Consider the following 26,580-nt stretch of genomic DNA (forward strand, 5'->3'; position numbering starts at 1 on the left):
TTTTCTTCTGACTCCCCACATATCTGAAAAAGGACTTTTTATTGTCCTTGATACGTGTAGCCAGTTGGAATTCGATTGCAACCTTGGCTTTCTTGGTTTGCTCCCTGTAGGTCCGGACCAGTGCAGAATACTCCTCCTTAGTGGTGATTCCAGTCTTCCATCCTGTATAAGCCTCTCTTTTTAGGCAAAGTTGGTCCTCAAGTTCCCTGCTGAGCCAAGAGGGTTGCTGTGCCCTTTTGCTACCCTTTCTCTGAGACGGGATGGACAACCATTGTGCTGTCAGGATTGCTCCCTAAAGGAGCAAACACTACTCTTGGATTCCTCTTCCTGATGAGTCATGGTCCCTTAGGGCCTTGACAATGAGCCTTCTGAGCTTGTCAAAGTCAGCTTTCCTAAAGTCGAGGACTTCTGCATTGCTGACTGACTGGCCAGCTTTGTGATGGATAGTAAAGGTGGTCAGCTCGTGGTCACTATCACCCAGCTTTCCATTGATTCTTAGGTCACTGACTAGATCATCCCCTTTGGCCAGTACCAGGTCCAGCAATGCTTTACCTCTTGTCGGCCCATAGACTTCTTGAGTCAGGTAGAGCTCATCCATGCATGTGAGGAAGCTTTGTGACTGTTTGGATTTGGCTGAGTGCTCTTCCCATGAGATGTCCGGGTAGTTAAAGTCTCCCATGACATCCATGCACTGAGAGCATGCAGCCTCAGCCAGCTTCATGGCGAATTCCTGATGTAGCTCTTGTATTTTGTTAGGTCTGTAGTAGACTCTTGCATGATGTCCCCTATGCCATGTTCCCCATGTATTTTAACCCAGAGGGACTCCAGTTGTCCTCCCTGGGTGCCAATGTCAATTTGCAGGGATGTGTAGCTTTCCTTGACAGAGAGAGCTACCCTCCCACCCCTTTTATCTGTACAATCTCTCCTGTACAGGGTATAACCATCTATACCCGTGGCCCATTCATAGGTGGAGTCCCACCAGGCCTCCGTTATCCCTTTGAGATTGTAGTCATTCTTGTTTAGCAGGAGAACCAGTTCCTCCTGTTTGTTCCCCAAGCTCCTGGCATTGGTGTACAGACACATAAGTGTCCCATTGGAAGCCCTAGGCTTCCTTGTTCTCCCAGGTGAACACCTTTTCAGGGCTGGGGTAGGTTTGGATTCCCTTGGGTGCCCTAACTTGCTGGTTATGCAGTGGTTGCCTAGTGGGCTTGCATTGGCGGTTATCCACCCATCCCCTGGCGGGCTTAGTTTAAAGCCCGGTCAAGCAGGTCAGCCGGTCTGGCTTAGAAGAGCCTCTTCCCCTTGTAAGTCCCCATCTTGGATGCAATGTCAGAGATGGAGGACCAACACAGACTTTGCCACCTTCCAAAGGTGCCTTGTTTGACCTGCCTTGCTGTACGCAAACGCCTCACAACACACAAATGGAATAAACCTGACAGTGCCAGTCCTCCCCTCCAGAACATACCTAAAGCAAAACTGAAATTCCAGATCCAACTAAGACCCGAACACTTCATTGCTTACTCAATTTTTTCCTTTGGGTAGATGAGAGAAAATAAATGTGATAGGTGGTAGTCACATTACTCAGTGCACAACTGGAAGATTCACAGATAAGTAATTGCACTGTTGTTTGCAACTGTGTAAAAAGAATCTGCCAGATGTCTTAACTTTGGTATTTTGTTTAAAAATGATTGAATTATCTAAAGGTTTTTCTTTATTTGTTTTTGAATCCGTAGAAAGAACAAAGGAGATGCCCCAACATGAAGAAGAGCTCAACGGTAACATTAATGCTTATAGAGACTCCCAGGAACAGTCGGTATATGCATTCCGACGAGAACCCAGTTACTTTGAAATCCCCACTAAAGAGTTTCAGCAGCTGTCCAAATCTCCTGAAACGCAGGTCCATGAGATCCCTACCAAGGATGTTGACTCAGTAGTTCCACCTGTTGTGCAAAGCCATGCCTCTTTTACCATTGAATTTGATGACGGTACTCCTGGTAAAATAAAGATAAAAGATCACGTTACTAAATTTTCACTCAGACAAAGAAGACCCTTTAGTAAGGAGCCTGCCCACACAGAGATGATCTCAGCAGAGAGCAAAGTGGCTGATTGGCTGGTACAGAATGATCCAAGTTTAATGAGAAGACAGTCTCCGGGAGATGACGTGTACAGTACGAAGAGTGATCTGCCCGTTCATGTGAGGACGCTTAAAGGTGAGCTCTTGTTTTGCAAGCACACCATGCTGTTGGTCAGCTTTCACCTTAAGGAGAAGAAATATTGCTGTCCCTTAAAGGAAAACTGTATCAATTTTTCCCAACCTAAAATTTATAAGGCAAGAAGCACTTTCTCATCACTGCTGATATCCCTCCACCTTGTACAGCAAGTGTCCCTGATGCCACATGTGATGCTAGCACTGAGATTCTCTAAACTGGTTCCCGCCCTGCTTTAATAATGGGGACTCTTCAAAAGCACTAATTTAAATCAAGCATTTCATTTTCGCATACTTGCTGGTTGACATTCTCTTGAGCACTGCCCAGGTGCCCATGCCAGTGATTTTAGATCTGTTAGCAGGATGTGCTGTCACTGACTGAGATTTGCTGATGAATCTCAACTGCAGTGGGTGGGAATGCATGTAAGTGATTCTGCTCTATCTGATAAAGAGATTCCAGTTCGGACAGCCACCTGTTCTTTTGATTTTTCCATGTGGTGGTTTTCAGTGCTTTTGTTACTCCAGCCAAAAAGCATGTGAAGCTTGGGGAACTACTGAAATATTTTGATGTTTCACTATGCAGATAATGCCACTGTACCCTTTTCACTAAAAATATGAGTTGAATTGGTAGTTGGGAGTATCTTTTTGTCTGCCTACATGTAGGTAGAGGGATGTCTCTCGTGAATGTTCCAGTATTTATTTGTGTGTTTGTGATGTCCAGACTGGATTACTGTACAGGCAGCTCTTGGACTTACGACATAATTGGTTCTCGAAAACCGCGTCTCAAGTTGAAATGTTGTAACTCAGAACTGATTTTCCCATAGGAAACAATGTTATTAAATGCAAGATTGGTTCCTGAACCAAGGCCCAATACCCTATTTTCACTAAAAATAACCCAGGATTTTGTACTCAATCCATTATAGATGAGTAACATAGCTACATTAATGTATTTATATTGTAAATAACAATCGTATTGATTTGGAAGGACTTCTTTGAGGTGACTTTGCTGGACTTTTTGAAGGGTTCTTGGCTGGAGTCTTCTCAGGAGTCTTGGCTGCAGGTTCTTCTGGAGTTTTGTCTGCTTTAAAGAAAGTGTCCAAGGAAGTTTGGACAGATGTTCTCCAGGGAGATGGGCAATGTAGTGAACTTGTTCGCTGGCGTGGCATCACGTCAGATCAGGTGTTGTAAAGTCAAAACTGCTGTCAAAGTTGAAACCAGGTGTCAATTTATAAACATTGTAACTTGAAATGTTGTAAGTCAAGGACTGCCTGTACAGTGTGCCCTTTTTGTGAGGCTGTCTTAAAAGACATCTTGGCTGCCTCCTCAAGTAGCAGTAAAGGCCCTTATAGAACATTTTACACCAGCCTTCTACATTCTTACTGGTTTCATTGCTTCCAGGAACAGTTCAATGTCCTGACCTTGAGTTGAAGGTAGGACAGGGTGGCACGAGCATTTGTAGGGAGCAACCTACTCTGTCAGATGCTATGAAAGGAGTGTTCGTTCTGTCCTGCCTTCTGCCTGTCTTCAGATTAACATGACTAACCATCTCTCTGAGCTTTGGTTGTAAGTTCTATATGGGTTGGATCCCAGCCACATAAGAAAAGGTGTCATCTCTTATGTGCTATTTTGACATTTAAAATCTGGTAGGAAACTTCCTCTACAGCCCCAAGATTTTCACATTTGGAGCTGAGTTCTCCCAGGTATGAGCACTTAAATTGAATATATATTCCCTGTTGTTGCAATGACACTGTATTGACAATTCCCTTGTCTCCTCTGCTTTTACCTATGGCCTTTTATAAACTGTTCATGGTGCTTTGGAAATTATGCTATGCTGCTTGTGTGTGAGGATTTGAAATGGAGATTTTGGGGTTCCTTGGATAAACAGTTACCTGAGAATACAGGGGAAGGGACCCAGTGATTCATGAGGCCCCTTCCAGCAGTAGCCAAATTTTATTGATCTTTAGAGCATTATGCAGAAGTTATTTCTTTTATCACTTTTTTCTGGGATAAAAGGCCTAATGAGTTCTTTGGAGGGCTGCATCCTGGGTTGAAGCATTTTGTGACCAAACCCTCATCTTTCACAGCTGCAGACATGACTGGGGTGGGGAGGAGCAGGTGGAGCTGAGCTTCCTGGCCTGGCTCAGCCCAGCCCAGCATGACTCAACCCACAGTGCCTGGGGTCTGGTCCACAGGAACCAGGGGCAGAGCCTGGCATGGGCTGGGGCAGCTGCTTCCCCCCCCCCCCCCCCCCAAAAGGCAGCAGGGTCCTTCCCCTTGGTGGGGGGCGCTTTAATTAGAGCGGCACCGAGATATGCTTGAATTAAGGATTAAGGTGTCCATCCCTGGGCAGCTTTAGGCTCACGCAGCTGCTCCCAGGCTGTGGTTGAAGGGCAGGAGCTGCAAGTGCCATGAGACACTTTTACATATGCTTCAGGAGTTTGGGGGGGTGGGGGGGAGGCAGTGCTTTAATTAGTGCAGCTCCGACATCCACTCTAATTAGAGTGCTGCCATGTCTCCTGTATCAGTGTCCTTGCGCTTAGAAATGGCAGTGGGGGCACTTGAACTAAAGCTTGTTCGATGAGCTTTATTATTAAATATTGGTTATCAAATGAGTATTGGCCATATAGCTGGTTAATAATTGGCTATCAATATCGGCCAAGAAAATCTTTATCGGTGCACCCCTAATGGTTTTCCTTTGTGAGGCAGGGGTTCGAACCACCTTGTCTCACTACATGTTATTATGGTGTGGAGATGGAGTTCTTTCCCCAGTTCTCCTGATGACTTGCTGAGAGTCCTCAAACAAGTCATTTATATCCTCGATATTTCCACTTTCCCATCTTGTGGGGGCTATCATAGCTTCCCTGCCTTTCTGAACTTCACCAAAGAAAGCTGCTTCAGGGCAGAGCAGTGTTATTACTATTGACGCAAACCAGAGTTCAATAAGAAATAACCCTCCATCAAAAAACAGCATTAACCCCCTTCCCTAGGTCAGCAGGAACCAACCTTTTTGGCAGGCGTGTCACCAATTAACCCCACACCCTCTTATTGCCACCCTGATCCTCTTCCCCTGTCTAGTCCATTGTTCTACTTTCTGATTCCTGTCCTGTGCTCCCTGCCTGATATTCTGCTTTTCTTTCTGCTTCCTGCCCGGTGTTCCCTACCCAATCTCTTGTTCTGTTTTCTGCTGCCTATCCCCGCCTTGGTCTGCTATGTGTCACAGCAGTGAAATGACATACAGACTGTACAGTGACTTTTGAGAATGCCTGGCCTTAATCCTTTGGATAAGATGCATGATTCTGCAAGTTCAGTTTTCACTTTGCTGTCAGTTTAGTTTCTCTTTGTAAAGGTGAAGCGAGAAGCTCAGAGGCATGTTTGTCAGAAGCTCTGTGATCCCACTGCTCTTTGATCAGCTTGGTTTGGATTCAGGGAATGCAATCTGGAGGGTTTTCACCCCTCCCCCACGCAATCTACAGACAATTTTTATCTTACACCAAAAAGAAGATGAGAAGATAATCTTTTACTAGTCCCATCACTCAGAACAGCAAAATCATTGAGTGAATTGATTTTTATTTATTTTGATTTAAACACTATTTAAAAAGCTTTTTATGAAAAAAAGCTTCAGGCTCCTGAAACATCATTAATATTACAGTAATGAAAACGAAGCCCCAGCAGCATTAAAAATAATTATGCAGAAAAGAAACTCCACCTACCTAAGGCCAGCTATCTAAGGCAGGGAAGAAGCCCACCTTCCCTCCCTTTTAGCATTCTTGTAAATAAGCCTAAAAGTTGTCTAACATATCTTTGGAGTCTAACATATCTTTCATTACCAAAAGGAAGCTTTGGTTGTGTCGGTCTTACTGAGAGGGTTACTATGAAAAGTTGGGGTAGAAGTCAATTGTGTGCATTTTATTCCCAGGCAACAGACATGAAGACGGGACACAGAGTGATTCTGAAGACCCAGTTGCCCCCAAAGCCGAGAAGGAAACTGCTGGCAGCGACCGCACAGCTGAGCAAGCCAGGCTTCAGCGTCAAATTCGACGTGATCCTCACGAGATGCTTCACAACAAGCAGGCCTTTGTCATCGAGTTCTTCGACGATGACACACCTCGGAAAAAGAGGTCGCAGTCTTTCACGCATAGCGCTCACTCTTCCCAGAGCGACACCGACCAGGGGCTGAAGGCTAAGGTCGAAAAGCGCAAAACTGTGCCTGCTGAGAAGCTAGGGGGCACGGTGCCCCCTCCTCATGTGGTCACCCAGGTGAACAAGACACCCAGCACCCCTTCTGGGCCCACTCAGAGAACCGGCTACTTTAAGAGAGAGAAGACGGAGGATCGGATCAGCAGTTCATCCTCCTCCACTTTGAGGCCATCTGCCAAGACATATGGCAGCGTTGGAAGGAAGTCTAAACTTGCTCAGGATTTTGCTGCTGAATATCTGAGAGAGACCTCGCAAGCAGCAAAGCCAAGCATGGAGAAGCCAGCCTCTGCACCAATGGTAGTGGCTCCACGGGTCGTCATCTCATCAGCGCCAGAAACTGGTTCTGTGCCACCCACTGATTCGAAGCTGGCCCAAATGAGGAAGAATGACGAGGAAGACAGCTTGAGCGAAACGGGCACCTACACCATTGAGACAGAGTCACAGGACAAAGAAGTAGAAGAAGCCAGAAAAATGATAGATCAGGTAAAAATCTCTTGTATAGAGAGGATTGCTCTCGACTGGCAAACTGGAACTGAACAGGGGATTTTGAGACCTAAAAGCCTGGGCTGCTGCAACTGGCTCTAAAGAGGCCAAGACTTCTTAGCTGGACTGTAGCAGACTCTGATCCCATGTGGACCAGTGCAGGGAGGGGTCTGTAGCATGTGCTCCTGGGGGGGGGGCTACACTATAATGTAAATTTGGAGAGGGAGGGAGGCAGCTGATAAAGTAGCTATAACAAATCCCATCTGAAAGAAGACAAGAGCAACTTTTATTCTTCATGTCTAAATAGGATTTGGGTACAAAGATGCAAGAATGAGCTTGCAAAGGGAAGAGCAAGAGTATACTCAGAGTAATGCTTAAAATGCTCAGAATTTGTTCCTGCTGAGGCTTGTGTGTGTGAGTACGTTGACATTGTGGGACTGCTTGCATGCCCGAGCTTTTGCAGGATTGGGGGTTATGCAGTGTCCTTTATGTCCCTTCCTCCTGTCCTGCTCCTCTGAATACATGGGATACAACTCAGAAGATGACTGTGCTCTCCTCAATAGGCCAGAAGAAACTGAGAATTAGGATGGATTTTCTTAGGGAGCTCCAGTCACATCCTCATTTCATGGTTGTGGGTATTTTAGTATTTAGCTTTGTTGAAGGGGAATTGTCCATCTGCAGGACAGATGGAAGCCACCCCCTGCAGGGAAGTAATGAAGTGAGCTCAAGCTCATGAAAGCTTGTACATCCCTGATGTAGTCAGTCGGTAAGGTGCATCTCTGCCCTGCCTGTCGAGGCCTGGAGCAGTCATGCAAGTGATTATGCATGAGTTAGTTTAAAAATGCAAAATTAAAACAGAAAAATAAGGCAGTGGGAGAGGCTTTAACTATACAAAACAACCCCCAGATCAAACCAGGACTTTTTTTAAAGCTTGGCTGACTTCCAGGTCCTCAGCTGCTGCTTATTGTTAAAAGAAAATGGGCAAAGGTTATGAAACCAAATGGGCGTGGAGGCAAGTATAAATAATCCTGTAGCAGAATCAAGTTCCCAACCTGTACATATAGCTGCCAGATGTAACAGTGTAGCCGTATGGCTGTTACCATATCTAGCCTCCTGCTCAGTGCCTCCCTATTGTTTTATTTGCCTGCCCATCAATTTTTTCTGAAACTAGATTTGAAACTAGGGCAAGGACTATCTGTGTTGGAACTGTGCACAGCACAAGGCCTTGATCCTAGCACACACAGAGTTGATCACGGTAGTTGAATAGAAGAGTACAAGTAATTATAGTTTTGCAGGGCGGGGGGCACAGGCAAATGCCATTTAGTTGACCTTAGTTCTGTTCTTGCCTCTGCCACAGACAGTCTGAGACCTTGGGCATGTTTCTAAAACAACTCTGTGCTTCAGCTTATAGGGAGTTGTAAATAGAGATTATATTGATTCCATCCTCACAGGGCTGTTGTGTAAATGACTTATGTGTTTTGAATTGTTAATAGAATAGAGAAATAGAATTAGACCAGTTAAGTTATCAATTCCATCTCCGTGACAGTGCTTTCACTAGCTTGTTGTCTAGCACTCTGTTTTTAAATGTCTCAATCCTAGAGATGCCTTTCCTTCTTTTGAAAGTTTCTCCCTAGCCTTATAGTCAAGATCATTTTCCTGATATCCATCCCAAATTTCCCTTGGTGGAAAGTGACTCTATCAGCACAGATTACAACTTCTTTTTTTTTTTTTTTTTTAAAGACAATGGATTTAAATAATATAAGAATCTGGAGATTATTATACTAAGATGTTCTCAGTAACAGGTTTTGAGAAGTGGAGAATAGAATACTTTAATTAACATTTTTGCATAAAAATTAGTCTGGATCCATGACTGCTTGGGATTGGAGTTGCAGGGTGAATAAAACTTTGTGGATTTTGATTTCATGGTAATTTTTCTTCTTCTCTCCTGCACACAACTCCTTCAGGTATTTGGTGTGCTTGAGTCCCCTGAACTTTCCAGAATCTCTTCAGCCTTTCGACCTATTATCAAGGGCGAAAAAGAAGAAACGGTCTCTCACCAGCATCTAATCAGTGAAAATGGCACGAGTCAGAAAGCATCTCTGTTCCAGGCATTCCCTTCAAAAAACACTAATGGGTCCTCAGGCGAGATGCAGGTATAGAAGGGGGAGATTTGGAGGAGGGGAGTGGGCATTTCTGTGTAATGTGGGAATGTGACTTTAATTAATGCACGTGTCAAATAGGACCTCAGAGGGGTTTTGCAGCAAAACCTTGTTTAAAAAGACAGTGCATTTTAAAAATATTTTTATAGGTGTCTTCAGCATCTCAAGGCAGTCAAAAATGGGTCTCTAGGTGGGCAAGTCTTGCTGACAGCTACTCAGAGCCAGGATCTGCTACCGCACTGGGAGAAGGTGGTCAAGGTAAGTGCTATACTGACACCCTTTGGGGCACTGAAGGATTTATTTAAAGGTGATGTGAAAAGGAAGGACAAATGGGACTGTACCCTTTTGTTGTTCCTTTAAGAAGTATTAAAAGATATCTTGAAATGTTCCTTTATTTTCATAAGAAATGTTTTCAGTTTTTACTAAAATATTTTTTTAGGTGGGAAAATCTCTTGTTTAGTGTTTCAGAGCTTGCCTTTCTTTGTCTAAAGTAGAAAATGTGTCCAGTATGCATTTGAGTCATCAAGAAGTTCTCACAAAAGAAAGGTGACAGCTATACTCAACATTTAGGGCATCTGATTGAGGGAATAAAAACTTGAGGGTGGCAAAAATAACCATTCTTCAGACATTTCTTGTGCTTAGTTATGAAGCAAAAAAGAAAGCAGAAATCCAATATTTTTTCTTTAGGGAATTGTATAAAAGTGTGTGTAAGTGTGTGGGGCTGTCCCTCTCAGCTGTGTTTTGTTATGCTTCTCCCAGACTATGCTGAATATATCGAGCTATCCTTGGATTTGATGGAGCCAGTTGTCAGTATGCTGAAGTGGGGAGTACAGCATGTAGAGCTAGGTTCAAGAGAGGGACAGTACAAAGTTGCACAGTTGTGTCAGAAACTGGGAATCAGTCATGCCACCCTTTAGATACAAGGAGCTTTTGTCTTCAGTCCAGACTGCCATGAATATCTGTGTCAAGCTGTTAAAAAGCTAGAAAAATCTCTTTGTACTAGAGATCATTTCTGCAATTTGGCACATTGTACTAGAATTTTCATCCTGGACTACACGGTTTTGTTTTTTTATCTTGGTACCTTAAGAATATTAATTTAGATTTAGGGCCAGGTGCTTAGTACTCTGACCTCAATGTGGTGCAGCATTTAAGCACATGCTTAAGTAAAGGCATAAATTAAGTACATACTTAAGTCCTTTTCTGTATTGCACTTTACATGATCTAGCCCCTAGAAAATAAATACAATATTTAGCACAGCAATTTATAAATGTCTTTTAATCCTCTTAGAAAGTGTCCCAGCTCGTGAACCAGGGGAGCCAGAAGTCATGGTGCCTTCAAGGACAAGAAGGCTTCTTCCCCAGCTCCCTCCAAGTGATAAATGCGACAGTCCCACACCCACAGTTTTAATTTGCCAAGACTCCTATCCTGAAGTGTCAAAGCGGAACATCATAAAGAATCACACTACAGAGGCCTACATGGATCCCAGCAGCCGACTGTTCATCCAAGAAGACTTGGATCCCGATAGTCTTAGTGATGCCAGCAAATCTGATGATGGCTTTGGCTTAGAAAAAGGCAGGAAGTACAAAGAGAACAGCAACATGCCTGAGCAAGAACGGCAGAGAGGGGAGGAGGGAAAACCTGAGAGCTGGCAGCCAGCAGCTCCACGGGGTTCAAGTATCAGAGCCGTAAGTGAGACAGCATCTACTTCCTTCTACATTGGCGATGAAGCAGATGAGATAGGAGTTCCTTCCAAGATCACCCTGAGCACATCTCATTTTCGAGCAGACAAAGACTACAAAGATCAAGTGTTTCCCTTCAAGGCAGCCAGCGTGGTTGTTTCTGGAAAGCCACTGGTCAAAGATGTGAATGCCTACATCAGTGCAGCAGGGAAAATAGTTGTACCCGCTCATCAGAGTCTTCCTCAAGAGCAAGAAAACTTGGCCCCAAAGGAAATGTCATCCTTCGTTAGGCAGGAAAGTTTTACCAAAGATAAATCAAGCAGTGTTGTTCCTCAAAACAAACTCCCACATATTTCAAGTCATCCCTTGCTTAAAGATTTAGATTCTACCCGGTCAAACCGTATGGACTTCAATCAGGACACCCATCTTATCCTCAAAGATACTGAAACTGCTTTGGCAGCTCTAGAAGCCAAAATACTTTGTCAAAGCCAACAGTTAGAGCCTTCAGAAGTTGTTTCTGGGCAACTTGAAGACTCCTTATCTGGGGACTCTGATGTGGACACAGCGAGCACGGTCAGCTTGGTCAGTGGAAAAAATGTCCCAGTCACTGTCCCAAAACTTAACGCTGTCACCAGCTTGCAGAAAGAAAAATCTTCCTCTGCACCATCCATGCAAGATCAGGGCATCCAACCTACCGCTCGCGAGAGGTTATCAGAAAAGCGCAAGACACTTCCTCCTGAGACGGGAAGCCGATCTGAAACGACCAAGCGTTTCCAAATGAAACGTAGCTCTGGGACACGTGGGTCTCTGGATTTTACAGATGATGAGAGGAGCTCTAGTCTTCCTTATTTGCCGGTTACTGAAACAGCGTCCTCTGATCAAGAGCATTCTGTGGCCAGGCCTACATCCAGGAGGAAGCCTTTTACTCAGACTGTAAAAGAGGAGCATTGCAAAGCAACAGCACAGAAGATCCAGCAGGTTCTCACCAGGTCCAACAGTTTGTCGACCCCACGGCCCACCAGAGCCTCAAAGCTCCGCCGTGCCCGGTTGGGAGATGCGTCGGATAATGAATGTGTTGATATGGAGAAAACAGCCTCTGGGGTGGAAACCACAAGCTCATCTTCTAAGCAATCCACAGAGGCCAAGAAACTGTCCAGGCTAGACATCCTCGCCATGCCAAGGAAACGGGCAGGTTCATTTACAGTGCCAAGTGACTCTGAAACAACACAATCAAGAACAGGTTTTTCTGGGCGCAACACGGAGCCATATCGGAAGCCAGCGGCGTCTGAGGTTAGAACTGCAGCTAGAAAAACTGCATCAGCTGCTTCTACCAAGCAGCCTTTCAGTAGAACTCGTTCTAGCAGTGTCAGATATTCATCCTCTTCCAGTAAGTACCGTGCTTAACGTTTCTTCATACCACCATTCTAGAGGCTGGCATTGCTGTTATAGGAATAGCAAGCCCAGTGGCTGTCAACCTATTAGGAGGAAGAATTGAAAGAAAATGGGATGAAGGGAAGGATTTGCACAGATAGGCACATTGGGGAAATTCAACATGACACACACATCAGGGAATTGGACATAGCAGAGCATGTTCTGTGCCCTTTTGAAACTTCTTTTAAACACAGATAAGGATTTGAAAAGTTGACCAGTGATTTTTAATGAATCAATTTTGGGAATGCATCAACATGAGGTACCATATACAGGCATGATTTTGGGAGGGTCATGGGTTAGCTCATTCTAAAAATCAGTTGTCCCTTTTGAAGTGCCACAAATTGGGCACTCTGTTACTGAGCCACCAAAAGTAGACACTAATTTTTGAAACTCTTGGCCAGTTTTGGTGGAGAAAGAGAATACAAGTATTTTCCAGTGTTGCCCAAGGCTTCACTGCCTGCTTTTGAAGATCCAGGGTATGTGCATTAGCTCAGCAGGAGAATTTGTCCAGTGGCAGCTGAAGTCAGTGGTGAGTGAGCATGTTAGAAATGATAAAGCAAGGAATAAGCAAAGGTGCAAGTAGATGGGAGGCAGTTGTGGTCAATGCTGTAAATTCAAAATGCTTCATGTTTGAGAAATTCCCTTTGCTTGCTTTTATTGGTCTGAAGTACAGTCTCTAAAATGTGCCCTATGTACAGAAGCTTCGTACTCGGGTCCATATTTGAGAACCATAGAGCACATGATTCTGCTATGAGCTGTGCAGAGCCATTGCCTGGAAACAGCATCCTGAACATTAATATTTGGCACGTTTAAATGATTACTATATGGAACAAGGCATATGGTTGATATAGCAAATAGTCTGAGATAGTTGTGAGCATCATCTGCACTTCAATGTGATGTCCTTCTGGACCTTCCTAGTTCCAGAAGGTCAGGGAACTAAGACTGGTAGCAGTTGGTGTCAGATCCCTTAGGCTTTTATGGAGGGAAGGCAAAGAGCTTTGTTGTCAGTGAAATTTGACTGGAGCTGTTAGACTTGTGACTTCAGCCAGTCTGTTTTCATAACTTGTGTCAGAGGCCCTTGGAGTTCTTGGTAAGTGGCATTTTAACCTTTTTTTTGGTAAGTTAAATTATGATTTGTCCTTTTAGTGACATTTATGCTCTGAATTGCATGCTAGAAATGTTTTATACAATGCTGCTTGTTTTTAATTTTTACTCTTTAGCTTATCAAACTTCCCTTTTATCTCATGGAGGTTTTTTTACGCCTTTCATGCAAGTCTGTCAGTGCAGAGTCTGAACAAGAGAATATACATGGCATTTCCCCCTGCATTTTCTGAGAGGGTGATTTTCTGATTTTGGTGAGAGGGTTACATTCTCTTTAGTTAGAACATTGACAAATCCAAAACAATGTAAAATCATTGTAGTTCTTCAAACAGTAGATAGATACTATCCTTACATTTAATCACAGACTTCAGATATAATTTAAAAAAAAGGAAAAAACCAAAATTGTTGACCACCACTTGTGCTAAATGAATTGGTTTTTAGTTTCCAGTGCTTTTTAGCAAAATACTAATAACTTTTCCTGTGTTTAATTATGGTGGATAATTCTAATTCTTTCCTTTAAATTAATTACTCTAAAATATTAACTTTCTAATTCTTTGATAGGCTTCTGGACCTTGCACAAGTTCTACATAGACTGGGGTACTCTAAGTTGTGTAGTGCTGTAGACACTGCTTAATATGTGTTTTTGTACTAATGACGTATTTATAGTGAATGAACAGCCAGTATTGATTCTAGGACTAAAAAAGAAACTTGTATAGGCTTAAATGTTACACAATGTTGTCAAGGAATTTTTACTGTGATACAATAACAATTTAAATACAATGTGCTTTGACACTGAAGGTAGCGAAATGGATGAAGCTGACTTGCTCAAGGATGTCTTAAAATGCTTAGCTAACAAAGATTACTTCCAGCCATTCCCATAGGAAAATTAATCTTACCAACAAAGAAACAGAGTGAGATGCATGACCACAAGATGTAAAATGCCAGATTATTGCTAGGCCATCTTAAAACCACTGTAAATGAGTTGTCGGGAGATTGTCAACATAACTTCAAGCATATATTCTAAAAGCCTAAGGCCAGATATGTTTTCTTGCATTGGATTTATACAGCATAAGTCCAATAATGTCAGTGGACAAAATTCTGATTTATGCTGATACAGGTGAAAGGAGAATTGGGAATGCAAGAATAACCCTTTGATTCTCAAGTTTAGTGACTTTTTTTTTAATTCCTTGAATTTAAATTGTGAGCAGCTTGGTTTTTCTGTTAAATTTGGTCCTGATTAGAGGGCTGGAATCAAGATAGTCATTTGTTTTGGAAGCATTCTTAGTTGAATAGTAACTGTGTGTTTGTAGTTACTGTCCATATTTTGTATGGTAAATATAATGCTTTCATTTAAACTACATAAGCTATGTCACTGCAGTGGTGTTGGCTTTATTAGAATGCAGTGGTGTGGTGTTTCAATCTTGGTAACATAGTGAAGCTTTTAAATGAATTCAGATCACACTTTGTTGTTTTAAATACACTGGCTGCTTTTGTGTTCTATGGATCCTCACACCAGCATGTAAAAAAGGAAGAAATTGTTGTTAACAACTATTGTAATAGAATATGAACAATCAAACAAATCCTGGGAGCCCAGTTTTCAAAGGAAGGCATCCGACCAACATCATACTTAGATACCTAAAATAGGTATTTGAATTCTGAACTACTTGCTTCAAAATCTCTTAGAATGAAGAGAGGCTTTTCTCTTCACTTTAAGGACCTTGGGGCTAGTATTAAGCGTTCCTTTGAAAACTTCAGCAAGGAATTTGAAATCCTATTAAAGAATGGTAAAATGCAATGAAAACAGGTGCACATTTTCACAAAATGAGACTAAGCACCACAGAAATCTCACTTCTTATTTTTCCTGACAGCTCTCCTCTAAGATGCTTAGCACACTTGAAAATTGGGCTCTCTGTAGAAAAGATTTTTGTGGGGGATTTCTAGGAATCTAACAAATTCATATGGAGTTTCTGCGTATAGGAAATGAGGCCACCCAGAACCTTTTTGCCTGCTGCTGTTAATGCAGATGGCACACTTTTCCCCTGGAATTTTTTGGCTTCAAATTTGCAGTGTTTTGGCAAAGCCATTAAAGTATGAACAGTTTGTTCTAAAAAAACTCTGGCCAACCTTTCCTTGAACAAAAAAAGATGCACAGAAACTCTCCAGACCTCTTCTTACATTCTTGGGCTAGGTTATATATTACCTTTTGTGTTGCTCTTCATAGTTAGTCCTACTACTTTTCTTCATCTGAAACCAATTCATTTCTTATAAGCTTCAAGGAGGAGACTGCAGGGCTCAGATTACACTTCTACTTCTGAGGAGGAGTATGGCTCAAACCACAGCTCCCCTAAACACAAACGCTCCCATACTTCAACAGCTACCCAGACGCCGCGGACACGTGGTTCTGGGCTAAGCCGACAGAAGCACAATGGGAGAGAAACGGATGATGATGAAGACTTTGATGAAGCTGACCCCTACAATTTCATTGCACAAACAGCAGAGATAGCGGAAATCGCCAGGTGAGCTGGAATGTGGGGTGTCAAGCCACTGTCAGAATGCAAGTCTGTTGGGTTACCTGGGTGTTTGAACCAGACGGGGAAGAACAGAGGGATTATCAGTATTACAGAAATGAATGTGGTTGGAGAATAACTTTTCACCTGGTTCCTGCTCATCTGATCTTTTTTTTTTCCCCTTTTCATTGAAACATTTAAAAATATAAATATATAAGTTGAGATTTAAAGGAATTGAGCCTTACAGTACTTGTAAGGTAGGCAAGTGATATTGGATGGCCTCTTCTTGTCAGATGTTATACAAAGATAATGGGGATATGCCTCAAATTCACTGTCTGGGCAGATTTGGGAATAGAACCCCAAAATTTTGATCTTAGTCCTATGCTCTGACCACTCAAACAAATTCCTTTCCTTCTCTTAAATCACATCTAAATAAGCAGACTTTGAAGCCACTGAGAGCTTGCATGAAGTAGGTTCTGGAGCCATGGTGGCCATTATATAATGAGATCTTGTAACTTGGAAATGCTTGGCAGTGCACTGTTTGTCTAGGTGTGATATTGCACAATTGGATTATAAAAATGCTAGCTTTCCAGCTTTATAAAAAATATTGTAAAAAGTGCTAGCTTTCCAGAAACAGTAGAACTCGGATCATTCATATCCAGATGGTTTGCAATCTGCCATAGTAAGCAGCTGGGGCACTTTGTCAGTCCCCTGCAGGTGTTAGCTGCAGCCCTGTATTCAGATCCTTCGCAAACCCTCATCTTCACTGGGGAGCGGCAGGAACCTAATAGTATCCAGGTTCTACTGTGTAGAAATTAGATTTTGTCTGCCATGGGTTAAATACTTTCAGTTTAGGAGTCCTGTGACCTGCAGTGTGTCTTCCTATGTTATCTGTACTCTCTGTACCACTTGTCTGAAGGGATTTTTCCTTTAATAAATGTTGTTTATAGATAATTTCAACTCAATTTAAAGCTTACAGCATTTTGTGTCCCCTGTGCTGTTCGATGAAAGGAGAAAAAATTATTGACTTGTTGCTTCATAGCAAGGTTTCTTAGGAGAGAGAGAAAGCACTTTAGATTGCAGAAGCTATAAATAAGAGGTTGCATCAGATTTGTCTGGCACGGCACATTGAACACTTTATGGAGAACTCGGTCAAGTAGTCTGGCTCTTAATTGCAGCTCTGATTTCCGCTGCTGCTCCTGAATTAACTGGGAGTGGTTTAAACTTCTCAGCGAACGTTAAAAGAAAAAATTCCACTTGTTTACAATGAGCGTAATCACATAATTGATGCATCCCATCACAACTGTTTCAGAAACGGACAAGTGCAGTTGGTTTGTTAGACATGCATCTCATCTAAGTATTATTTTAATTAGTGCAAATATACAACTTGTTTCGGAGGAAGTTCCTTCAAAATATTTTGGTGACCTCATGGTTTTATTCCGTTGCCTGACTAGTCAAAAAAACACAAAACATTAAAATTAAAGTAACCAGTGGGGGAGATTTTTTTTTAGGGAATACTGTTAAGATAAAAAGAAAAACAACATCAGCCGTTTTAAAGCTGTGTTGGTAACACATACAATTGTTAGACATAATTTTTGGAATCTAAATCAAGCTTTGAAAAGTCAGTGAGGTCTTCATTCTTAGGTGCTAACTGGAGTTTCCCAGGGGCCCTGAGTTTTGGATGGTACCTCTGGAAAATCAGGTCCTTCTAAAATGTCTGCTTCAGGATCCTAAATTACTAATCACTCTTGAAAGTTTTTAAAGGCTTAGTTTGTTATCAGGCCTTTTACATCTTTCACCATATTCAGTTTTGCTTTATGAGTGTCTCTACACAAGATCAGGATTTATCTGTGGGAGCTTTGAGAAGTTTACTATTGTTTTGGAGAGTCTGGTTCTTCACGCAGGGGGAGGGGAGGGGTGTTTCAGGTTTTGAAGTCAATGAAATCTCAGAAGAACCCATGAAAATATTTTTTGCACTAAGTTTTTGTCAGTCTCCCATTTTGTGTGCATGGTTTTTAAGGTATAAGGGGGACCTTAAGGTTGATCATGATTCTAAAATAAAGCCCTTTATCTATTGGTTATCAGTATAACTGAGCATTTCCTGGTGTTACATAGAGCTAGTAGGATGGGCTTCCTTTGAAAACATTATGGTTTTGAATCCTCTTCGCTCTAGAGCAGGGGTGGGCAAAATGAGGCCCATGGGCCAGATGTGGCCCGCCAGGCCATTTTATCCGGCCAGCAGGGCCCCTAAAAAAATTAGAAAATTAATATTTATCTGGCCCTGGCTGCCTGTCATGCAGCCCTCGATGGCTTGGCAAAACTCTGTAAGCAGCCCTCTGCCTGAAATAATTGCCCACCCTTGCTCTAGAGCCCAGGTGGCTGTGGGCTGCTTCTGCTGAGAACCTTGTTACTGGCAGTGGAAAGTCCACTACTTGAGAGCCACCAGAAGATTGCTGACTTCCTTTTACCAGATGCTAGGATACGGAGGAGGCCATCTCAAGAACTGAAAGTGATCTTGGGTGTGCTGAGTAACTTGGCACCTCCCCTTAGCATATGGATGGGCAAAATACAGCCACTGCCCTCGTCTGCAACAGCTCACCCAGATTCCTAAAGTGGCCCTCGAGTCAAAATAATTGCTCACCCCTGCCTTAGCATGTCTTGCTGGGTAGCGCTTCTCAGAGCACCCAAGAGATGGCAGCAGTGCCAAAAGTGTCTGTTCTGCCTCAGGGTGAGACCCAAAGCTCATAGTAGCCCCAGCAAAGAGATGTCATTCATATAGCTTTCAGATTTTGGGTCCAATAAAGAATCATTTGTAGCTACCACCGTACACTAGTGACTCTCAGCAGGTTCATATAAAGTTCTTTGGAAGAGACAATGCTGTCTAATGGCTCTGCTTGTGCTATGCTGTGTGCTACAGATTAAGCCAAACCTTGGTGAAAGATGTAGCCATCCTTGCTAGAGAGATTCATGATGTCGCTGGAGACGGGGATTCTCAGAGCTCTTCAGGAACTGGACCAAGTACCTCCCACAGTTCGGTGCCCAACACCCCTGCTTCTACTATATCAGCGAGGGAAGAGGTAAGAGAGCTGAAAGGGCAAAAATCTCAGCCACAAAATTAAGGGAGAGATGGGGACATTTGTGTGATGAGTTCAGGGGCTACAATGCCAGGCACCGGGGTGTGGGAGGAGGAGAGAGGAGACAGCAAAAGAACACTGTCAATTTATTGCATGTGCATTTTGTCCTGGCATCTCTCTGCCCGGGCCAGTTTGCACAGAGAGAGGAGCAAGAATTTTTCCTTGGCTTGGCTCAAATCACATAGTTCCCTGGCAGATTGTGGCAGATTCACTCAGCCATGGGAAAACAGCAGTCTTATTTTAGTGTTCAGCAAAAAGCACAGCCTTTTAGTTGAAGGGTAAAGGAGTATGCTTCTCAAGTACTTAAAGCCTCCTGCTCAGGCCTTGGTCTAGGAGTCTTCCTGGATTAGCAGATGTAGGGGATAGGTTTCTGGGTGGTGGGGTGCAGTGGTGTGCTGACTTTCATGTAGGGTTTTGTTTCTGGGTGGTGTGAGCTTGGCTTAGTGGCCTTCTGTCTCTGTAGTCTCACTGGACTATGGGGCATTGAGTTAGGGGGAGAGGGAAAGAGAATTCTTCCTCTTAATGTGTCTAAAACAAAGGCATTGGCAGTAAGCACTCCAGCTGTTTACAACATGTGCTTTTTCTTAGCAGCAGGTATCTCATTTTGTACCTCTACAGCAGGGGTATCACCCATCCTTGTGGGCTGGATCTGGATGTGACAGTGGTGGCCTATGGGGAATAATGCAGCCATCAGTCACCTCTTACCCCCAAATGTCCAGCTCTTCTGGGAGGCTAGACAACACAGTGCTCTGGGCTAGATATGGCTCAGAGGCAGTATATTTGACAGCCTTACTCTACAGCACCACTCCTCCAAATGTTTCCAAGTACTTTGCAAATGTTTAAGTAACTCCCCTTCTGTGTTCATACAGTTTTGCCCAGGTAGGACTCCTCTCCTACTGAAAGACAGTAGGCTGAATAATTTCTCTAAAGCAAGGCTGGTCTTATAGATCATTCCCTTTAAAAGGGATTTGACTCTGCTGACTTCATGGGCCCCCTATCCCACCAGCTCTAGAAGTTCCCTTTCAGATTGGTTTCTCTTTCCTCATGGTATATGCTGAAATGTACTTACATTTTTACATTTAAACCAAGCCCTGCTGTATTCCTGTTAGCAGAGGGTCCACACTGTCAGAAAAAAAAAAGAGGGCATGTTCTTAACTCAGATTAACTGATTAGGATTAAATAAGCAGTGAAAACCAGGGCAGCCAGAGGGTCAGTTTGGTTTGGCAGCTAAAGGTCAACCCCACACTCCTCTATAGGCCCCATTTGCTAACCTGAGTTGAAATCGAAGTCTTGTCTTCATTGCTGCTTTTACCTGAGTTAGCTGATTTGTGTTAGCCAACATGAGTCAGAAGTGCACCCGTCTATATCACAAGCAAATGGGGATGTGAATACTGGTGTTATTGGAAGTCCGACTGTGGGATATCTAATTTTATGCATAAAACAGGTTCAGAGGTGGGCAAAATTATGGCTTGAATGAGGGTAGTACCTAGATGCCCCCAGTGGAAGGACGCATTGCATTTACTTTGGCAGGCTCGTGCCAGAGTTTAGCCTGGAACAAGGTGCAGTTTGTACTGTCTGCACTTGCAATCAAACCAGACCCAGCTTGTAAGCAGTGGGTATTTTCTCAGTGCAGCCTGAGCTGCCATCTCTTGCGTGCAAACTTCAGTTGTTTCACAATACCCTTGGGGTGCAAGATAAAGACATCTTTATTGCTCTACTTGAATAAGAGGGCTGCACCTGTAGAACTTTTTTTTTTAAGCAGCCAAGCAATAAATGTGCCATTTACTTCCCAGTTTCAACTGAAATCTTTTAATGCCTGTGAGTAATGGATAAAACTCACTTCCTGACATTATGGAGGCACTTGCCTGTTTTTATTACATGGTAATAGTAAGAGGCGGGGCGCTTTGCTGAGATGCTTGACAGACAAGTTCCCTGTGATGAAATCAAGGACAAATATGAGGTCGATGGGCAGAGGAACAGAACCAAAAAGCCCATTGATGGAGTGGCTGTGCTTAGCAGACATCTTGTGTGATCCAGGGTTTTCATTCATGTTTTTGAAACTTGGACAAATGGAATAGTTTTGAAGGGGGCCCATGAGACAGACAAAGATCCCTGCTGCCTCACTGAAAGCCGGCCTTTAAGAAGTGAGGTGCAAGTGAGGGTCTCTCTCACTCTGGAGCCTTTATCACATTTGAAATATTTCCCCCTAATGTCTTGCTAGCTAGATCACTAGTTCTTCTTCCTCTTTCCTCCAATCAACACTGGGAGCTAAACAAGTTTTTTCCCAGGAAAAAGGAGGGATGGAAATTTTCACAAAACCCCTGTTTTGTTTTTTTTTAACCTGCTCTATCAGTTCTAGAGAGTGCAAGCAGGAGTCAACTAAAACCCTTTTAAAGACTTTTGACTTGCTCCAAATGAGTTTAAATGGTACAACGTTCACAACAGCATCAGCAGCTGGCTGACTAATCATATTGGAAGGCCAACTATTACAAACGTAGATGGAGCCAAGTTACATTAGTGGGAAAATAGAGTAAATCAGTGGGATTTTCCAGTGACTTCACTGTGAGGTTGAGGAAGCCATTAATGCTGAATGGCTTGATCTTTTCTTTACGTTACTTAGGAGCACTACATGCAGACTCAGGTGGGATTTAATCAAAGTGCATAATATCTGTAGGAAATTGGATTAAAAGTAATAGGCTCATGCCTTGAGAGAGGGAAGGGGGCGTTCAGCAAGCTTCGTGTGCTGCTAAATCCCTGCTGAAATAATTATTTTAGCTTAATGCAAGAAAAGCAAATAAGAGATGTCCAAAGTTCACAAGAGAGGGATGCCAAGCAATGTTAATCAGGAAGTATTTATAAAGCAGCTTCATATTAAATGCTACACGTGAAGGAGCAGACTGGGGTGGAGACACTTTGATAAGCAAGGCATTATAATTGCATTAAGTGTAGCAGAAGTCTGCTTGAGAGAGGACACGGGTAGTAAACATGCGCAAAAATCGAATTCTACCACAAGAGACCCACTGGCTTATACAAACCCTGCATAGAAACAACAGTATATGCCAACTCTGCTAGTCCCCTGGTTTTCCAGTACTGGAAATCCAGTCATTTTGTAAGAAGAAAATAATTTAAGGTCTTGCTTTGCCCATGATAGTGAACATAGTAGGAAAAACTGGAGCAAATTCTCTTGCATTTTTAAAGGCTTGTTCAGGAGGCAGTAACCTTGCTTTTGATAAAAGGGGAAAAAGAATAAGAAATAATTACATATCCCAACTAGAAGCACCTCATTTCATTCTACACTGTTGTTGTCAAGGGTTTATTACACAACTTTGAAATTCCCTTTGGACTTCTGCTTGGTGTGTTTCTCAGGTCCAACTGATTTTTATTTTTTTAACATCTCATTACCAAACTTGGCTGAAAATTTTAAAATAAGCTGTGTTCTCAGCCAAGTTAAAAATGGTGCCATAAAAACTGGGATTTTGAGCTTTGTTCCTCCAAGTCCAGGGTTGAATTGGACTGGAAGTATGAGCTTTTTCAAATTGCCAGGTGTGCACTTAATGAGGATTTTAGTTTGCTTGGGTTATGCATTGCACAGATTGTACAGGCCCTGAGAATCCTGATTTGAGTTCTCCTGAGAATCCTGATATGCTTATGCAAGGCAAAATGCATATAGCAAAAGTAAAAACTCCATAGTTCAAAGTGAGTAATAATTTTGGGTGCCTTGATTTGTAGGTGCCTACTTTAAGGAACTTTTCAAAGAGGCCTGGGTTTAAGCAGTGCTAATTACTTAGGCTGTAAAATCTAGGCCACTTTGAAGTCTATCAGGTTGGGCACACTGCATCACTACACACTTCTGGAACCTTAGCCTGTGTGTTTTAGTCCTCCGTTAGTTTTGTCGCATTATATGTGTAAGGCAAGGGTTGGTAATCTATGGCCCATAGGCTGCATCCAGCCTGCAGAGCCTTTTGATCCAGCCCATGGTCATGGGGCTTTGGTGTAATCAGGCAGCAGGGGCTTTGGCAGCAGTTGCTTTCCCATTGCCAGCATAGGGAAAAACAGCAGCAGTGGGTATAGGGAAGAGCAGGAATGGTAGGTGCTTTCCCTGCACCCATGCAAGGAAGTAATGGCAGCAGTGGTGCTCTCCCTGTGTTGAGGCCGTGACAGCAGGCACAGGGAAAAGCAGCACCTCTCTGCACCTGCCAGCCTGCCCTCAGTCCTGTTCTCAGCCTTAAAAGGCTGCCTACTGCTGCTAAAAGATGGTAATTGGCATCATACAGGCAAATGGATAGGGAAATGGCAGAGCACAATGCTTGAGAATTAATCCAGTTTATGCATCTGGGGGTTCTAGGTCCCTAGACATTGATGTGATTTATGCTGTGATGGTTCCAAAGAGCTCGTTAGCATTGATCTGATCATTTCTACCATTCTAATGCCCTTGCCACTGCCTCTGCCAGCATAAGGCACTGTATGCCTTCAGACTCCTAGTAAAGTTCTTCCCTGTGTTGTTCAGTTTTAATCTACAGAAATGTAATATCTTGAATGTTGTATACTCTTCACCTTGCATGAAACAGTCATGGATGGCAAGTCCTTTGGGAGATATTAAATAGAATAGTTATTCTCTGACATCCCTAAACCAATGATGGCTAACGCCCAGAAGGGTATGATGAGATGGATCACTCTAGGCAGGCCTCATTCATATCTCGATCTAAAGCATCTACTACTTGTTGGAGAAAAGATACTGGGCTAGAAAGACCTTTGGTGTGATGCACAGTAGCACTTTTGTTCTTATCTCATCTGGCTGGTTTATAACCCATGCCTTGCAATGTAAGTATTTGAATACTACCCAAGGCTTAAGCTTCCTTATTTCTTTTAATGTCATTCTTGCAAGATCTATGCTATCCCCACCCAAAAGCCAAAGGCACTATTTAGAGTCCATGTTCTCTGCTGCCCAGAGTGTTGACTTCAACCAAGGATAGTCCATTTTAGTGTCATCCATTTCTTTTAGATGTAATTGTAGAATGGTAAAAAAAAAAAAATCATCTCTGAGGATTTGATTGGTGAATACATTCTCAGTATGCTACAATGCAAGTTGATATGCTAGGACTTCCCATGGACGCATGTTGGCACATTTAACATGCATCCCCTGGAATGCTCCTTTGGAATGCCACCTGCTCTGGTTGATACTGTACACATGCTTTCTTGGATGATTGCTATCAAAGTCATTCTTTCAGCATTGATTTCTTTGTCCTGTTTGTTTCTGTTTTAACACAGATTGCTCGTAGATCTTTACGGCCGGCATATCCATTTCAGGTGCAATTTTCCATCCCATTCTTTTGTATTGCTGTTTCTTTTTAACAGTGCTGTTTTTCTCTTGACTGTCTCTTAGAAAGTTTGTCGAAGTAGCTTGATCCATTTTAACCTAACAGTAGTTGTCTTGTGTGTGTGTGTCTGTGCATATGCGTGTGCCTTCTTTTTACTTTTATTCATTCTATTGTTAAACATTTATCAATTGTTTTATTGCTTTTATTTTGCCTTTTCCATATATTACTTCAGATGGCTTCAGCTTAACTTAAATGCTGTTTTTAAGGTTGCATTTAATCTCTCAGAGCATGACCTAGTAAAGCGTAAAATAGACATTGTGAACAGGTCTGACTAGGGAATTAATATTTTTTAGTTCTGTCCTGAATTCATAATAGGCACACATTTTGCTTTTAAGTACTGGTTAAAGGCCCTGGTATTGCAAATGCTGTGATTTTTTTTTTTCTTTTTCCATGGGAAACTCCCAGGCATGTGTAACTGTTCGCAAGATTAAGGCCTAGGTGACTTGCTTCAGAACCCATTCCTGCTTCGGCAGGGTTGGAGCTGGGCAGCTGTCTTTTGGGGCTTTTCTTAATCTGCAGTGCCTTCAGCAACCATCTCTTTGCCCGTCTTGTGGGGCTTTTTTCCTCTTTTAAATCCACACGGTGGGTAACTTTGACTGATTCATTGCTTATTATTTTCAAGCTGGTGCAGCACATTCCAGAAGCAAGTCTGAACTACCAGAAGGTGCCTCCGGGGTCAATGGAACTCAAGGATTTTGATCAAAACATGAATGATAACAGAGAAGAGGATCCTTCAAGGAAAACAAGGACGAGAAATCGAGAGGAGGCAGGGTTTTCTCCTTTAATTACAAGCTGGCAAATAATAATACTGAGGTTTCAGCCTATGTATCTGTGTTTTTTAACCTGCCAGAAGCAGTAATTCAAAGAACTCGAACACTCCAGAGCCCATGACCTTTTGTAGCCATAGAAATATGATTTAAAGAATCCCTTATGCAGGGAATATAGGACTCGAAGGAGCCTCCTGGGCCATTGAGTCCAGTTCCAAGCACTTGCAAACAGTTTTTTACACAAGGATTCCTCCAGATCAGTGGTTCTCAGCCTTTTTTGTACCAGGACCCATTTGTAAACATCAGTGCCTAGTCCCGACCCACTGCCCCCACACCAGGCCTCAGATCCTTAGTTTGTGGGGCAAGGGGTGGGTGTGTAGAATGGGGCGGGAGTTGTGTGTGGGGCATGGGGGTCCCCAAACAGCCCCTTGCAGGCTGGAGCTCTGCCAGTCTGCACAGGAAAAGCCACAGTTTTCCACTTTTTTCTCCTTTAAAGGAGAATCCATTTTTAAAGTTTTTTTTACCGCCCTTTCATATATTCTTAGGGCTTTTGGGTCGAGACCCATGGGTTGAGAAACGTTGCTCCAGATCACCATTCACCATTTCCACACACAGCTTCACGGGCCGAAACCAGCATCGCCAAGAATGCCCTACAGCATGCCATCAATAAAAGCAGGGGACACAATAGCATGGCTAGAGTCCTGCTGCTGCACTGATAGAGAAGTAATTGGTCTTCGGGATGTGCTTAGAGCAGGGGTTCTCAAACTGTGGGTTGCGAGCAACCGCGCGTGCCACCCGCTTCCACTGCTGTGTGGGTGCGCAGGCAGCCCCCGCCCCCTGCTCATTGATCAGTCGCCGGTGGGGTCACAGTATCGCAAATTTTGAGAACCTCTGGCTTAGAGGATTTTAGGAAGAGAACCGTGTCCCACACTACAGAGGAAGACAAAAAAAAATCCCTCAGTCCTTGCTACTTTGACCATGGGGGAAGGCTGCGTAAACGTTTGTCTTGTGTGGAATTCTGCTAGGAAAACTTAGAAAGCTCTGGAGTGAGATTTTTAATAGTTATTGCTGATTGTGGGTGACTCATTTTTTGGGTGCCAACATAACACCATCTAGAGAAGCTTCCTCAGTGCTATGTGAAAATTGGGCCTTTCTCTTTCAAAATGCCTCAGACTTAGTACCCACAATAAGTTAATCATTTTTGGAAGTCTTGGCCCTTGTAATGGTTTGGTCCCAGTTACTGTTTGTGGCTTGAGATTGTGTTTGCTGCCCGTGTCATTGGAACTGCTGGTGGACCAAGGTACCAGTGAGGGACAGCAGAATCTGGCCCTTCCTACCTAGCTTTTGTGCTAATCTGAATTGTTCTGCTGCTCCCAACTTCTTGTTTTCATCCGAGTCTTCAGTAAAACATTACTCCATGTCCTGTCCCCAGCGGCGCTTCCCTGAGGGGTAAAACAATGTGAATGGGACATGCTGGTTGCAGACTTATCTAGGGTTGGCAAGCCAGACTGGTCAAGTATCGTCAACTGACTGCATAT

General features: G+C 43.1%; 1 protein-coding gene across 5 annotated transcripts in view; it reads left to right on the forward strand.

Annotated features, from left to right (window-relative positions):
* Positions 1–26,580, forward strand: part of CEP170B (centrosomal protein 170B) — an 81,090-nt gene that overhangs the window by 46,094 nt on the left and 8,416 nt on the right. For 2 of the 5 annotated variants that reach the window (XM_059723290.1, XM_059723289.1), the window contains exons 9-17: positions 1,734–2,210; positions 6,123–6,886; positions 8,851–9,039; positions 9,195–9,303; positions 10,333–12,111; positions 15,526–15,772; positions 18,681–18,840; positions 24,166–24,204; positions 24,898–25,041. In XM_059723290.1, coding sequence (XP_059579273.1) covers positions 1,734–2,210; positions 6,123–6,886; positions 8,851–9,039; positions 9,195–9,303; positions 10,333–12,111; positions 15,526–15,772; positions 18,681–18,840; positions 24,166–24,204; positions 24,898–25,041 — 3,908 coding nt within the window. The remainder of the gene's footprint in view (positions 1–1,733; positions 2,211–6,122; positions 6,887–8,850; positions 9,040–9,194; positions 9,304–10,332; positions 12,112–15,525; positions 15,773–18,680; positions 18,841–24,165; positions 24,205–24,897; positions 25,042–26,580) is intronic. The other 3 variants (XM_059723292.1, XM_059723291.1, XM_059723293.1) reach the window with 3 other exon arrangements.

This window comes from Alligator mississippiensis, chromosome 2 (assembly GCF_030867095.1).
Source record: "Alligator mississippiensis isolate rAllMis1 chromosome 2, rAllMis1, whole genome shotgun sequence".
NCBI lineage: Eukaryota > Metazoa > Chordata > Crocodylia > Alligatoridae > Alligator > Alligator mississippiensis.